Source organism: Theropithecus gelada, chromosome 8 (assembly GCF_003255815.1).
Source record: "Theropithecus gelada isolate Dixy chromosome 8, Tgel_1.0, whole genome shotgun sequence".
NCBI classification, from domain to species: domain Eukaryota; kingdom Metazoa; phylum Chordata; class Mammalia; order Primates; family Cercopithecidae; genus Theropithecus; species Theropithecus gelada.
The window spans coordinates 11,214,444-11,231,550 of record NC_037676.1 but is presented as its reverse complement, the minus strand read 5'-3'; the positions used below and the strand labels follow the sequence as shown (position 1 = coordinate 11,231,550).

At 45.1% G+C, this 17,107-nt stretch overlaps 1 protein-coding gene across 1 annotated transcript in view; it reads right to left on the bottom strand.

Moving 5' to 3' along the window:
- The window catches only part of TDRP (testis development related protein), a 57,797-nt gene extending 41,165 nt beyond the window's left edge, over positions 1 to 16,632 (bottom strand). Inside the window, exons 1-2 of the mRNA XM_025395299.1 lie at positions 16,456 to 16,632; positions 15,471 to 15,665 (exon numbers count right to left, since the gene is read on the bottom strand). Coding sequence (XP_025251084.1) covers positions 15,471 to 15,575 — 105 coding nt within the window. The 5' untranslated portion in view covers positions 15,576 to 15,665; positions 16,456 to 16,632. The remainder of the gene's footprint in view (positions 1 to 15,470; positions 15,666 to 16,455) is intronic.
- Positions 16,633 to 17,107: the final 475 nt, after the last annotated feature.

The following is a 17,107-nucleotide window of genomic DNA, read 5'->3' as shown; positions in this document are numbered from 1 at the left end:
AGCATTTTCATGTTTTTCTGTCTGCTTTATATCCTGGTTGTGCCAGCAGCTGATTAGATGGTGCCCACCCAGATTAAGGGTAGGTCTGCCTTTCCCAGTCCACAGTTTCAAATGTTAACCTCCTTTGACAACACCCTCACAGACATGCCCCAGGATCAGTACTTTGCATCCTTCAATCCAATCAAGTTGACACTCAGTTTTAACCATCACACCCCCTATATATACCTACTATGATCCCATGAAAATTAAAAATTAAAATTTAAAAAACCAAATCATATATTTTTATATTTTTATCTATTAACATAGTTTTATAGTTATTTTTATGCTTTTATCTAATTCTATATCAGAATTTAAAGTTGTTTACTCACCACCATTACAACATTATAGGATTCTGTTTTTGTCCACATATTTCCCTTTACCAGAGTTTTTTCAAATGCTTTCATATTGTTGTTTAGCATCCTTTCACTTCAACTTCAAAGAATCTCTTTAGCATTTCTTATAAGGTAGATCTAGTAGTTATGAACTTCTTTGGCTTTTGTTTATCTAGGAAGGTCTTTATTTCTTCTTCATTTTTGAAAGATGGTTTTGCCAGCTATAGTATTCTTGGCTGGCTGGGTATATATATATATTTTTTAACAGTACTTGAACTGTATCACCCCACTCCCTTTTGTATTGTAATGTTTCTGCTGATAAATCTGCTGATAATCTTATGGAAGTTCCCTTGTTATATGACAACTCACTTTTCTCTTTCTTCTTTCAAAATTCTCTATCACTGACTTCTGGCAATTTGATTAAAATCTTTCTCAGTGTGGACTTCTTTACCCTTTCTTTGGTTTCATCCTACATGGAGGCCTCTGAGATTCTTGAATCTGGATGTCCATTTTCTTCCTCATATTTGGGATGTTTTACACCACTCTTTATTCAAATAAGCTCTCTACTCCCTTCTCTTTTCTCCTTTTGGGACTTCTATAATGTGTATACTGGTCCACTCAATAGTGTATCATAAATCCCTTAGGCTTTACTTTTCATTTTTTTTTTTTTTTTCCGATTTGATCAATTTAAATGAGCTGCTGAGTTTGCCAATTCTTTCTTCTGCATGATTGGGTCTGCTTTTTAATCCCTCTAGTTAATTTTTCAATTCAGTTATTTCTCAGATCCAGAATTTGTTTGGTTCTTTTTTATAGTTTCTGTCTTGTTTTGATATTCTTGTTATTGCATTTTTTTTCTGATTTCATTTGGTTGACTATCTCTGTTCTCTCATAGCACACTGAGCTTCTTTAAGATGATCATTATGAATTCTTTGTCAGGTAATTCATATATCTCTATTTCTCTAGGGTCAAATTCTGGAGATTTATTTTGTTCCATTAATTGGGCCATGTTTCTCTGTTTCTTCACATGTCTCATTATTTTTTGCTGGGATTTGCGGCATCTGAAAAAACAGCCACCTCTCCCAGTCTTTATGGACTGGCTTGGTACAGGAGAAGACCTTCACCAGTCAGCTCAGCTAGAGATTCTGGGGCCTCTCAAACCTTTTCTGGGGATGAAACTTCTCTGGGCTTGTACATGTAATGTCCCATTTAGAGAGGTCTGCCAGTTTCTTTTCAGTTGCTTGTAATCTCTCGATCCCTCTGGTGTTTGTGGCACTGCAAGTTATCTGGAAGGGCAAAAGGCTGCGGAGCTCTCGCTTGTTCACAGCAGCCCCCAGACATTCAACGTATGCTTGGTTCTATCAGCGCTCTGAGTCAGGCAAAACAGGAACCAGTCTCTTGGGCAGCCCCCTGAAAAGCCAGAATGTTGAATGCACTTTCCACTCTTCCCATTCCTGCCTAAGAGATAAGCCAAAAACCACGTGTTCTCTCCTGACTGCGCTGAACTGTCCCGACCTCCATCCGCAGCACTGCTGGGTCTCTGATGCGACAAAAAGCCAGTAAACTCTTTTTCTCTCTGAAGCCGCTAGGCATCCAAAGTATGCCAGTTCCTGTTCAGCACTGAGTCGGGAGAGACAGAAACCAGTCCATCAGGTAACCCCCCCAAAATTTAGAATGGTGGACTTCCATTCTTTACTTTCCACCCAGACCCATAAGGTCTGTGCTAATTCTGGGTAGGGAGTGTCAGAAGGAAACTGAATTGTAGGACACCCAGCTGGTAATGAAGAATTGGTTGGTGTTAGAAGAAACCACACATACGGACACTTTTTTTTTTTTTTTTTAATCTATGACAAAAATGAAAAGGTGTGAGGATGCCATCCTTAATCACAGTTACAGACTGCCTTTTCTCTAAACTTTCTTGGCATAACTTCTTTCCACATCAAACAAATGTCTGAATTATACTGTGGGGACAAAACTTCATTTTTTAAAAATATCATCACTATATGGCCGGGCGCGGTTGGCTCAAGCCTGTAATCCCAGCACTTTGGGAGGCCGAGACGGGCGGATCACGAGGTCAAGAGATCAAGACCATCCTGGCTAACACGGTGAAACCCCGTCTCTACTAAAAAATACAAAAAAATAGGCGGGCGAGGTGGCGGGCGCCTGTAGTCCCAGCTACTCAGGAGGCTGAGGCAGGAGAATGGCGTGAACCTGGGAGGCGGAGCTTGCAGTGAGCTGAGATCCGGCCACTGCACTCCAGCCCAGGTGACAGCCAGACTCCGTCTCAAAAAAAAAAAAAAAAAAAAAAAAAACCATCACTATAAACAACTTTATTTTAAAAAGAAATATTAATCATCTTCAGTCAATAAGCTTAGTATTAACCATAGTCAAATATCTGGCAAAGAACAGCTAAAAGGAGATGTAAGTAGTTACAAGAAAACACTAAATCACACCAGATATTATTTCAACCTAATATTTTATGGTTTAAGAAGTTGGGACAGGAATGGGGGGATTTCAAGCAGCACTCTGACAAACAGTGGGCTCCTGCGGTGGGTGCATAATAAAATCTCCTGGCTGTGATACAGTTTGCTGCTATAGCAGAACAAAACGAACAAAAGACATGGTTTATATTTCTTTTTCTCCTAAGTCCAGGAGAACGGTTAGGTGTTCAACAGTGTCAGAAATCCGGGTTCTTGCCTCTCACTCCTCTGCCACCTCTGGACACTGCTCTCATCCACAGGGTGAAAGAGAGTGCAGCACATCCACTAACCTCTGTGAAGGGGAAAGAGGCAGCAGCACACATCTAGGAAGGTGCCTGTGTTGTGTCTACTCACATGTGGTGGCTAGCACTCAGTCATGAGCCCTGCAGGGGGAAGGATGCTGGGACTTCAGGCTCTGGGGCAGCCATGTACCCACTGAAACTTGCTATTGGGGGAAACGTGCATTCTGTCTCAGAAGGGCACATATCAGCCCCCAGGCTCCCTAGCAAGACGATGAACCCACCACACATTTCTTGCTGTCTACAGAAATGCACTCCAGCTCTTTTAGCTTCTATAGTCTGTTAGGGTGAAGACCATGAATACAATCACAACTGTTCTAAATGTCTTCTCCTTGAGTATCATCTTATTCATTTTATCATAGGATAAGGACCAAATAAGACCATTTATGCAAAAGCGCTTAAAACTATACAAATGCACACTTACTAATAAAATGGAAGCTCAGGAAGAATATAAGTGAGCTTCATGACAATGCTATTTGAGTTTAGCATTAAGACTTCCTATTTTTACCCTAAATCACAACAAATTCTGTATCACAAACTCTAATAAGTTACCTTACAGTCAGAAGAGATTTCAAAGACCCTTTAGTCTAAACTAAGGGTCAGCAAATAAGGCCTGTGTTTGTAAATAAAGTTATACTGGAACACAGCCACGTCCATTCATTTACATGTTGCCTATGGCTGCTTTCACCTGCAACTGCAGAGCTGAGTGGTTCTGACACTGCATGGCCCACAAAGCCTAAAACAGTTACTATCTGTTCCTTTACAGTAAAAGTTTGCTGACTCCTGCTCTAGAGCCCTCACTTAAACAGGAAGTCTGGAGAGATGAACTCACTTGCCCCAATGTCCCAAAATGAGTAACGGCACTGGGACCCAGGCCTGCCTCCAGACCACTTGAGACAGGCTTTTCTAGCACCACGCCGTCTCCCTTGTTCTTCCTGGTCTCAACCACTTATCAACCAAATTATGAGTTCTGAAACGGAGAACCAGGTTCTTGTACATTTTTTACAGTGTCACAAGCCAGAAGCACGAAAGGCTCTCCCTCCCGACCCCGTGCCACTGCTGGGCTCCTCAACTCCGGACAGCAGATATCATTTCAAAGCCAGCACATCCATCAGCAGCCTCATCGGGCTGCTCCCACAGCCAGGCCACCCCAGGGACTTCCTTGGAACTCTCAGGGCACGCCTTCTCCAGACCACCCTAGCTCAAAACTTTCACCTGCAGCTGCTTTTCTGCCTTCATCTTCACATCCAAAGGCACCAGCTCTCATCAGCACTCTTTGGCAAGCTCACCTTTTCCTACCTGTCCTGACAAATCCTCCATCTGAAACTCAGGTTCTCATTTCACAACTGACCTCCCTGACTAGAACCCCAGCTGTTTCATCAGCATCTTGCCCCCAACCTCTCCTCCTTAGACAGGTAATCTTTACAAAATACAACCAAGGTGTTACTCAGAATTCTTCAACATTCAGCTAAGAAATGAAGTCTCCACTCCTTAATGGGATTTTGCCAGTTCTCCCCTGTACAGCCCTCCTGTGTCAGTTCAACCCCCTCCCCCGATCATTAAGTAAAAAGGGAAGTATATAAAGCAGAGGGTAGGCAGATGTACACTGGTTCTCTTTTCTCGCAATGTTCTCGCGCTTCTCACTTGCTAATTTACCAGAGAACTGTTTATCTCCCATAGTAAGACTTCCATCAAGAAACTCTTTGATACAAAACTCAAGCATGACAAAAATTAAAAGTATACTGTGATGTTTACTGTATTGGAATTTGACCCAAAACACAATTTTATCAGTGCTTTCCAAAGGCACTGACTGTTGAAGCCTTATTTTTTAATATTAAAAAAATTGGAAAATGAAGAAAAATGGTATCACAAATTTATCATAACCTATAAGGTAAGAGAATGCAACAAAGAATATAAACCCAGAGAAACTTGGATTCGAATTCCTATTGGTGGCTACTAACACAAATTATTTATAAGGTTGTAACTTTACACGAGTTATTTAACTTCTCTAAGATCACCGAATGTAAAATACAGTTTAATCTCATTATTCACAGTAGTTATGTTGTATAAAGTTGCCACAAACAGTCAATTAGCAAATACTGAATTATTGCTGTTATGGGAAACCCAAGGCTAGAGCTCCTGTGAGCCTCTGATAACAACTTTTCATCAACAATGCATGACCTTGTTTTACATGCATTTGTTTAAAGATGCCTGATTTAACATCTGCTGTTGATTCATTCACACCGAACTCTCAGCCACCAGCCCTGTAACTCATGCCTGAGCCATCTCTAACACAGGTGCTCCCTACCGAGGGAGCGTCACAGCCTTCTTGTGCTCGGGAACACTACACAGTGCTTCAGCACTACACGTGGGGGCTGTGATAAACAGTGAAATCACACGCAAAAACAAAAATGTAAAAAAAAAGTAGTTCTCAACAGACTGCATGCAAGACACATGCCTCAGTTAGGAAGGAGCTCAATGGGTGACGATGAGTGTTTGCTGCTCTGTAAGTCTGTGGATGACTTTCAAGGCACTGCGAGTACTGATTTGGGGATTACAAATAAATTTTAGCAAGTAGCTGAATTTGCAAATGTGGAATCCACAAATAATGAAGATGAACTGTGACTACTTTTTGGGCTATTGTGAGAAGCTGCAACAGCTGTAAAACACTCACTCCAATGCCCAGCACATGGCAGGCACAAGTACCATCATCCAGGATTCTATCCTCCAAACCAAGACACGCTCTGACTAAAAACAAAACAACACATTCTAAAATGCATTCCATTCTCTGCACACAACAGCAGCCGTCATAAAAGGACTCAAGTTATCTTTCAAACGCTAGAACTAATATCTGCCACTTAGTTTATAACGTTTTTGTACAGAATATTGTACTTCCATCTGAAAGATTATAAAGCTACATCATGGTTTTCTTTAATACACATTTATTAATATCTTGAAAAAAGCCACACCCAGAGCCCCAAAGTCCTCTCCTTAGATTCAAACCGGTCTGCGGGTTGTCCACACACTCGCCTGGTTTCCAAGTCTTTGGGAGCAGCTGCACCACCCTAGCTCACAGGTCCAACCATTTCTAGACAAAGCCAAGGTGAGAGCAGGCAGTCTTCCCTCACAGCAGCCCCCACGGGACACCCAAAGCAGAAACTGTGGTTCACCTGGTTACACACAGCACCAAGACAGAATGCCAGCTAACATGGGGTGAAGGATCAAACGAACATAAAACAACCTCCCTGTGCTGAGCTGACAGGAAAACAAAAGGAAGTGTCCCTGGTCTGTGGACTGCATCTCAGCTCTCTCTGAAATAACAGGCAAAATCCTCTTGAGCTTCAGTCTTTGGCTTTTAAGTCCTGCAGCAAGGCTGATGAGGCCCACACATACATCCACTCCCCAAATGCAGACGTAAAGCCAAGTCGTCCATTCCTCCCAACAGGTGATCTTTAAAAAGCAGAAGATGGACTGCAGTGCCTCCCACCGTATGGACAAGTGCCCACCTGAGGCAGGTCTGAGTGTAGGGGTGGAGCCCACCTGCCCTGGCTGAGCAAGTTAGGCTCCACATTCAGTGACGTTCAGTTTTCAAGACATTGACTGACACAAAGTGAAACCCACAGACTAACTCTAATGGTAAGAATAGCAGCTTTTAGACACACTAAGTCATGCCACCTTAAGTTCTCGCAAAAATCAGTAAAAGTACATCTTATCAATTAGGGTTTTAAACTCTCAGGAATAAAAATTTCAACCTATTATTAACATTTATAGGTGAAGATTTACAGAGTAATATGCTAAGGCCTGAGAGGCAGATATTTAAGCCCTCATCATTTTACCATTCAGTGGCTTACTAAAAGGACACAGTCGAGACACCTGGAATTTACCTAGCTAATTGCTTGAGGAGTTCCACAGGGCCAAGCAAGTAGAAGAATCCACCACTGTCTTTAGTAAGCTGATATGAGTCTGGGAGAAGATCCTAAAGCTGTGCTTTCCAAATCAGTTGGCATTCACTAAAAACACTACTGAGGACCTGAAATAGGGCTAGTAGAAATGAGTTTTTAATTATTCAAATTTCAATTTAAAAACATTTCATTTCAGTTACCGGAAAACTTTTAAGTATGTTTGGAACAACTCAGATAAAGCAATCTAGTCTTTCACCTGTACGTTTTATAAACTCTAAATACTGACCAAGTATTTGTGAAGAAAACTTAGCATCCAAATTGATACACATTTATTAATATCTTGTGCTGGTAAATGTAAAATACACATAGATTTGAGACTGAGTATGAAAAAAATGTAAAGGATGTCAGTAACAAATTGTATATTGATTACCTATTGATGTAATATGCTGAATATATCAATTTTAAATATTGAATTAAAACTTTTTAATGTGGCCACCAGAAAATGTTTTGCTGTGTTTCAGTGGAGGAAAGCACCACTCTGTTCCACAGGCAGGAGCTCCCCAAGCATCAGTTAAGAGGAGCCAGCTGAATCCAGAGCACATACGCAGCGCGCAGGATCCTCCTTCCCTTCTAGAATATAACTTGACCCTTCCTGCTTCCTCTCAAGTAATCACCCACAGAGACTTGACTCAAGTGCTTCTGCTGACTGAATATCTGACTCAGCTCATATGAGAGTCCAATTAGACTAACCCTACAAATATCTGTTTACCCAAGAATGAATCTGCATCGAGATCAGCTCCCCTAAGGCTGGAGAACTCCTGCTCCCTGCTCCAGACTCCAGAGTTCCCATCCTGACTCAATTCTGCAACTCCCATCGGGTGCCGTAATGTGGAAACCCCACACCAGGTACACTCCTCTCACGGGCACTGCTGAGCCCCACGTGGGCCTGGCTCCCTTCCTGGTCTTGGGGATAGAGCAGTGAGCATTCAGCCTAGGATGAGATGGTCCTCCGGAGAGGCTCGCACTGTCTGAATGTCTGTCACACAAGTGAGAAGTGCCTGAATGCGGCTTGTCCCAGGACCCTCCTGCCTGCATCGCACCCCACTCCACTGTCCACATCAACTCGGCCAACGAGCACGTTCTGGAGCAACGGATATCAGAAAGCCAAATCCTAAGTCAGTAAAAAGCATTAACTATTTCTATTATTCAATAACAAGACCTACTTTTTCTTCTTTGTGTCTGTTTGCCAGAGAAAAATATTAAGGGCTGGATATGGATGATTTCATTTACTTTTCACTTTTTCATTTCATCCCAGGGGCAGGACAACCTGGTTTGCACATGTTGGCCATGGGGACTACGAGGTTTTTAGAAGTCTTCATTAGGCTTATAAACAAGTAAGAATTTGCCAGGGTTTGAGAATTATGACTCCTTTAAAGTCGAATGCTAAATTAGCCTCCTATCAGTCTCACAACTACCTGAAACACAAGAGGACATTTCCCAGAGAAGAAGGGCCTAACTTCAACTGTCACCTGACTCCAAGTTGCAAATCCTGCCTCCCTGTAAGGATAGGATAAATTTAGCAATTTTATCTTGAAAACATGAATACAATGGGTTGTACCCACTTGACTATATAAAAGAGTATGATTTCTTTCATCTTCACAATCTGTGCCTATGATGTGTTCCATCCTAAGTGCTCCTTCATAATAAAATTATTTTCTTTCTCTTCCTATATTGTTAAGTTTTCTTCGTTGGGAAGGGTTTTTGTTTTTAAAACAAAATGTCTGCAACCTTTCACCACTGATAAAGAAAAAGCTTCTGCGGCATTGTTAAAACAGGGAGACTTCAATCAAGGCTATCTCAATAGAGGAGAGAGGTTTGGTTCAACTTCCAACAGGCAAAGACAGCTGTGATTTGCAGCCAACCGCAAAGGGGTCTTGAGATGAAAAGTGACCAAGAGAAGACATCAAGGGTGGGGGATTCTTGCTACAGGTGGGCCAAGAACTCAGATATCAAGGCCAGGGGATGAGGAACTCAATCAGACATCAACGGTAAGAAGGTTCTCACTGCGGGGACTTCTACTGAGGCTGGGCAGGACAAAAGCGAGGTCCTGACTAAAGCTGGGTCAGGGAGAGTCTGTTGGCAGCCATGTGGCCTTCCCGGTCCCTCCTGCTTTGTGCCCATGTGTCAGATGGTGGCATCAACCCATATCAAGGTCTTATGAGCAGGGGCTAAGCACCGCCTCAATAAACACTAGTGATAGCTCTACTTATCCCAATTTTACAGCTAAAAAAACAAAACTGACACTTGACTAGGTCAAGTGGCTTAACAAAAGGCAGAGATGGGGTGTAGATTCAATCATGGCTCACCAGAAACCAAGTCCAAATCTAAACTACCCAACTGTACTTTCATGCAAATACAGTCATCTTGACTACAGTTCCATACATTCAATGACATGGTAACGGGTCTGGTGGAGAAGTCTTTAGAGGTCTTCATTGTAAACATGTAAGAAGGCTTGTAAACATGTAAGAAGCTATTGAATATAAATAAGAAAAAGGCAAATTAAAATCACATTAAGATGAGACTTTTCCCCCATCAGATCTACTATCTTGAAGACATGTGCATCACACCACGCTGGACAGAAACATTCGCATAGGCTGCTGGCTGGAATGTAAACCAGGATGCCTCTTTCAGAGGGCAATTTGGAGACATCAAAACCACAAATGCATGCATCCTTGGACAGCTCCACTTCTAGACACGTGAAATAACCATGCTGCAGGCCTATAATAGAAAGAGACTACAAATAACCCCCTAAAGGCATCAATGGGGGACTCGTTTTTTAAATTTGTATTTAAAAACCTGTATATCCATGTAAGGAAATGCAACTACTGTGGACTGAACGTTTGTGTTCCCAGAACTCATATTCCCTCATGTGATGGCATATGCAGGTGGGTATCTGAGAGGTGATCGGGGTGACATGGGAGTCGTGAGGTGGGGCCCCCAAGATGGGATGAGTGTCCTAACATGGGGGTAGGAAGCTGGAGCTCCCTCTGCCTTGGGAGGATGTAGTGCAAAGGCAGTGCCCTCTGCAAACAAGAAGCAGCCCCTCACCAAGAACGAAGCACCCTGATACAAAACTTCCAGCCTCTGGAACTGGAGAAATAAATGTTTGTTGTTGAAGCGGTCCAGTTTATCCTATTCTGTTACAGTGGCCTGAATGAAGTAGGATGACTGTATAACATTTAACACACAAATACAGACAAAAGAATGAGAAGCTCTTCATGTACTGGTAAGGGCTACAACTTACTGCAAATGGGAAAAGGCAGGTGTGAAGGTGTTCACTGCAGGTTAAAGTCTGCATAAGAAAAGAATTTTATTTTTAAAGAGAAATAATGGAAAACAGTAACAAAATGTTAGCTATGCAAGGAAAGGCCTCTGCCTCCTCACACACCCGACCTCCAGTAGAACATCAGGCCTCTTCTAGATTTCAGAGCACTCATCAACACCAGCTATTGAGTCTACTCCACTCCTTTCTTCCCAGACACCACTAAAGCAAACATCACAGAGCCTCACAGTGCCATAAAATAGTGACTTTGTGTCATCTAAACTAAGATTCACTATTCCTTGGCTCTCCTCATCTCCAAGCATGATTTTACAACACCTGAAACAGTCCTTGATTTCTTTCTTCCTTTTTTTCTTTGCAATGTCTATAGAATATGTCTAAGCCTTTTAAGTTTGTAAGTGAAAATATGCCAAAAATTCTGAGTTTTGTTTAGAAAGCCATTAGTTAAGGCTAGCCAACTCCCTATGCAATCCAGTTTAGAGGCAACTGATGAACTTGTCTACACTGTCCCTGTTAGACCATCTAAACCATCCATGTTGAACAGTTCTCTGCACTTCTTTCCCTACTATTTGCATAAAACTTTGAGGGGCAGAGGTTAGAAAACGGCTCAGCAACCTTTATATCCACCATAAGAGGCCCAATGAAATAAATTTTGTCACAGAAATTTAATATCATTTAGTATCACATAGCCTTAAAATGGATTTTTTCCAGCTAGCAGTGCTGAAATGGGAAGCACTCCATGAGACACACGCTATGAAGAGAACAACTCAAGGTACAGAAAAATGTGAACAGTGAGACAGCAAATCTTTGTTTCTGAACACACACTTATGTATCTGCATAAATGTTTTATGGACAGATACACAAAAGAACTTAACAATGTTTCCCATGGGGAAGAATTTAAGACCTGACAATCTCAAGAAATATTTTACCATATGCATTAGCAGTTCTTCTTTAAGTAACATCAGTTTCATCAAAACTTGTATCTTTCTGTTGAAGGATTGCAATGAATGATTCTCCTTATAAACCTTGCAGTTATATTTTAATACAAAATACAAAATAGATGTGTATTTGTGACCCAAAAAAAGGCCCATAGCCTAAAAGATGCTCAGAGAAATGTACTTTCTAAAATGTTAAAATTATTTTAGTAATAGTTAAGTGTCTCTTAAATCCAAGTAAGTTTGAATGCTTCACATTTCAAATTTATTAGAACCAAACATGATCTACTTTTTCACTAAAAAAAAAAAAAAAAAAGCTGTGTAACCTGATGTTCAAGAAAGGCAACAGGACAGGTATGATTGCAAACTGAATGCCTTTCTAGAATCAACCAGAATGTGCTCTCAACCTGCACGTTCAATATTACACTGACTGACAGATTTGGAGGATAGGACAAAAGACTAAGAATGAAACAGAACTGAGAACTTCTAACATGGCAGTGAATTTAACAGATTCAATAAATCCTATTTGCATATTAATTCCTACTTCTCTCAACTTAAAAATTTTGTAGGCAGAAGTTTTATGAGACTTTTCATGAATTTTAAAATTTAATTCTAATTTAAATTTAATTCTAACTTGTCTTAATTCTAACTTAGCTTTGCAATAAAGATCAGTCCTCTTGAAGAAATTAAATTTAGAATATGACTAACCTGTCATAATTAACACAAATTTTCTCTATTTTTACATAGCAATGTTTTTCAACACAAACTTTAGATACCCTTAATAAAGTAACATAAAAACCAGTCAAAATTTACAAGTAGCAGATAACTGGGAAAATCTTGGGTACAGTAATAGCTTTTTAAATATAATACCAAAGGCACATCCATGAAAGAAATAATTCATAGTGAAGCTTCATTAAAATTAAAAACTTCTGCTCTGAAAAAGACACTGTCAAGAGAATGTGAAGCCACAGATTGGGAGAAAATCTTTGTAAAACACATAGATATAAAGGACTAGTATCCAAAACATACAAAGAACTCTTAAAACTCAACAATGAGAAATCAAACCACCTAATTAAAAAATGGGGTGAAAGATCTAAACAGACACCTCAACAAAAAAGGGACACAGATGACAAGCACGCATCTGAAAAGACGGTCATGTCATTTGTCATGAGGGAAGCACAATTCAAGACAAAGAGAAACCACCACACACCTACTAGGATGGACAAAATCTAGATACTGACAGCACCAAAGGCTGGCAAGAAGGTGGAGCAAAAGACAATCTCATTCATTGCCCATGGGAGTGCAAACTGGTGCAGCCACTTTGGAAGACAGTTTGGCAGTGTTTATAAAACTAAACTCTCACCATGCAATCCAGCAATCAGGCTCCTAGGTATTTACCCAAGTAAGTTGAAAACTTACATTCACACGAAAAACCTGCACCTGATGTTTACAGCTGGTCTGTGAATAAACTGATGTTTATTCATAATTGCCAAAACGTGAAAGCAACCAACATGCCCTCCATAGGGTGAAGGGATAAACTGTGGTACAGCCAGACAGTGGAATAGTATTCAGTGCTAAAAAGAAATGAGCTACAAGCCATGACAAGAAACGGAGGAACCTTAAATGCATCTAAGTGAGAGAAGCCTACCTGGAAACGCTACACACTGAATGCAACCGAATGACATTCTGGAAAACTATGGGGACAGTACAAAGATCAGTGGTTGCCAGGGGTTCTGGGGAGGGAGGGGGCACAGAGAGTCTCTAGGGCAGCAAAACTCCTGTGTGTGATACTATAATGTTGGGCACACGTCAGTACACATTTGTCCAAACCATAGAATGCACATCGCGTGAGCCCTCCCAGATGAGGACCATGAGCCCGTGTAGGTCCACAAATTGTAACAAACGCACCACTCTATTGCGGGTGATGATACCGGGGGGCCGGGGATTCATGAGAACTCTCTGTACTTTCTGCTCAAATTTGCTGGGCACTTAAAACTGGATACCTGAAAAATAAAGTCTATTAAAGTTTTTTCTCCCCACCAAACCTATACACACTTTAGACGTATAGATGACAGGCGGGGCGCGGTGGCTCACGCCTGTAATCCCAGCACTTTGGGAGGCTGAGGCAGGCGGATCACCTGAGGTCGGGAGTCCGAGACCAGCCTGACCCACATGGACAAACCTCGTCTCTACTAAAAATAGAAAATTAGCTGGGCGTGGTGACACATGCCTGTAATCCCAGCTATTCAGGAGGCTGAGAAAGGAGAATCACTTGAACCCGGGAGGCGGAGGTTGCGGTGAGGTGAGATCACGCCATTGCACCCCATCCTGGGCGACAAGAGCGAAACTCCATCTCAAAAAAAAAAAAACAAAAAACCACAGTACAGATGTTAATTCTGTAAACAGAAAATCAGAAAAGGAGCTTTATCGAAGGCACTGCCACTGATTGAATCTAGGTGGAGGATATGAGGAAGAATCTCCTATTCTTCTACTTTTCTGCATGTTTGAAATTTTTCAAAATAAGAACTTAAGGCCAGGCGTGGTGACTCACGCCTGTGGTCCTAGTACTTTGGGAGGCTGAGGCCGGTGGATCACTTGAGCCCAGGAGTTCGAAATCTGCCCGGACAACATAACAAGACCCCATCTCCACAAAAACGGGTTTTTTTAATTAGCCAGGTGAGGTGGTGCACGCTTGTAGTCCCAGCTATTACAGAAGCTGAGGGAGGAGAATCGCTTGAGCCCAGATGGGTTGAGGCTGTAGTGAGTCGAGATTGCGCCACTGCACTCCAGCCTCGTCGACAAGGCAAGACCCCGTCTCAAAATAAAAACTTAACAAAAAAAAAGTGGGTTTCAGGATTAATTAGGAAAAATGGGAGAACATAGGAAGGCTCAGTTTAAAATTCTCAAGGCTCTATCCAGAAAGAGTAATATGGCTCATCTTTGACCAACATTAGTTATAGTTTCTGCAGTTAACTCTGTAGCCACATATAAATTCTCATCATTACATTCAAAAAGTGAGCTGTTTAGAGTAACTATTTTGAAATTTAAAAAAAAAGGCTAGGTAAGCACTAACACTACCTAAAAGAAATTTCTCAGACAAGTTCAGATAGTAACCATATTTAAGCGCTTAACATAATCGGCTCCATTTTCCATGAGTTGGGAACAGAATTTAACTTACATAGGAAATGTCTATCAAGAAGAAACAACTCCAGTCCCTAAGAGAAACTCTTCTGCTCGGAACTATTTCCAAGTCCTCGGAAGAAAGGTACAAATCCTTAGCTTCCATTCAGCCCTAACAGCATCAGGAGGAAGTTGCCAAACGTTTAACAGAAAAAGATATTTTATGACCCTCATTCAAAAAAAAAAAAAAAAGCTGGATTTCTGACCTAAATTTCATTGTACATGAAAAAGAGCACTGCAATGGAAAAAAGGGGACGGGGGGAGGGGGCGCACATCTAAGGCACACAGGGCCCACCTGGGAGCACTTTTAATTAAAAAATTCTAGACATACCAAACATATCTCTACACTCGTCAGGCAAAGGCCTTTCAGTTTTCAGTATAAGGGACTTCTGCCGGCTTCCTTCAGAAAAATCAAGGATTTAAGAAAATACTTGCTATGCAAACAAATATTTAGCCCACTTAACATTGAGCTGCGGTCGTCCAAAGCCGCCCAGTGTCCGCGAGGAGGCCGTCCGGGTGCGCGATGATTCAGGCCTTCTCCGCCAGCTCCGCCCGGGACGCGAGCACCCGGCGTGGACCTCGGCGTCCTGGGCCCACGACGCCCAGCTTGCGGGGTGCGCGCCCTGCGTCCCCGTTCTCCTGGGTCTGCGCCCCGAGTAACACGCGTGGGGGCCACTGGGCCCCCCTGCAATCGACGAGAACGCCGGCAGCCCTGGCCAGTAACGCGGGGAGGGGGTCCACGCGGACCACAGAGGAAACAGCCCGGGACCAGCCTCGGGTCAAGTTCTCCTACTCCGCACTCGGGCACCTAGCGGGCCGCGCCCCGGGGCTACGCAGCCCCAACCTCACCTGCGCGCCCAAACTGTGCCCCTAACTACCCGCACCTCCACCTGCGCGCCGCCCACCCTCGCCCTCCACCTGCGCGCCCCGGGCCTACTCGCACTCCCCACCTGCGCACCCCCTCACCTGCGCCTGGGCGGCGGCAGCGGCCGGCGGCGGCCCCCCACGCAGGCCGTCCTCCTCCTCGGGGGGCTCGTCCAGCAGCACCCGGCCCCGGCCCAGCTTCCACATGGTCGGGCGGGCTCCGGCGTCCCTCCGTCCGTGCGTCAGGCTGTGTGGGTCCGCGTCCCTACCGGCCACCGGACGCTCTGTCTGCGGCTCCTGCGGGACGCGGGCCCAGTGGGCCGGGCGGGGCCAGGCGGCGGGCGGGGCGTCCCCCAAAACTAGACCCGCCCCCTCCCCACCACGCCCGCCCCAAACCCTCCCCAGGACCCGGCCCGCCCCCAAACCATCCTCCCAACCAGGCCGGCCCCAAGCCCTCCTCAGAACCAGACCCGCCCCCAAACCTTCCCCAGGCCCGCCCCAAACCCTCCCCAAGACCAGGTCCGCCCCCGACCCTTCCCCAGGACCAGACCCGCCCCCAAATTCGACCGGGCTCCGAATCCCATCCCCCACAGACAGGTCAGCCTCGGTCCCCTCCTCCCAGTGCCGTCCCCGCCACCGCCCTGGCGAGACCCTCGCCCCTCGCTGCTCTACTGAGCGACGTCCTCACCCCAGGCTACCCCGTCACCTGGTCCCCCCACCTTGGCCCCCACCTACCCCTAGCTGCTTCCTCACCCGGGAACCCCCCCATCCTGAGCCCTCACCAAGCCCCTGGCCCTGCCCTCTCCCCGGTTCCCTGGGTCCTCCTCTACCCCCGAGCCCCGACCCGGCCCCCGCAAATTCCCCTCAACAGGTTCCCTCCTTCCCCAGCACCGACCCCCACTCACTCCCGGGCTGCCCCCTCCCCCCACCCGCTCCCCGACCCTGGCCGGAGGGCGTGGCTACGTCCGCCCGGGTCACCAAGGCAACGGCCGAGAAGCGCAGTGCGCACGCGCGCCCCTGTCGCTCCGGCCGCCGCTAGGCTGAGGTGAAGGTGGAGGGCGCAGGATCCGCGGAGCTGCGCCCGTACCCCAGCGCTTCAGGGCATCCCTCGGAGCCTGGGCGCCGGGCCTCCGGGGCGTCCGGGACTCGTCCCCTCTGGCGCCCGAGGTCGCAGGATAGCGGGGGACGCCGAGAGGAGGCCGCGCCCAGCCCGGGTGGGCGGTGGGGCCCGTGGGGCCTGGGGCGCCGCTGACTCGGCCCGGACGGACGGCGGTGGGGGGCGGGGATGGGGTCGGGGTGCCGGGCCGCGCAGACACCCTGGGACCCCCGCGGAGCCCGGGGTGGGGCCCAGGGCCCGGAGAAAGTTTTCCCGCGTGGCTATGGCTTTGTCAGAGTCAGGAGCGGGAGAGGCGCCCACAGATTCCTGAGGACAGAACCGCCTGGTTCCCAGGCCGAAAGGAGCCGGCGAAGCGACCCCTGAGCCCGGGACGGACCCGCGGGAACTGGGGACTCTGGACGTCCGGATCTCCCTGGGCGTCCGCACCCGCCCAGCAAGTTAATTTTTGCCGCGACGCACTTCGTATCGCTTCTTTCTCTCACCAAATACGTATTCATGTGTGCAGTCATGTAAAAGCGCATTTTAAAGGAGGATCCAGAACTATGAGCTCCCTTGAAAAACTGCAAGCTTCGTAACTTTACAACTCTTAAAAAAATGAAATGTACCTTTAGAGTTTCCCAGA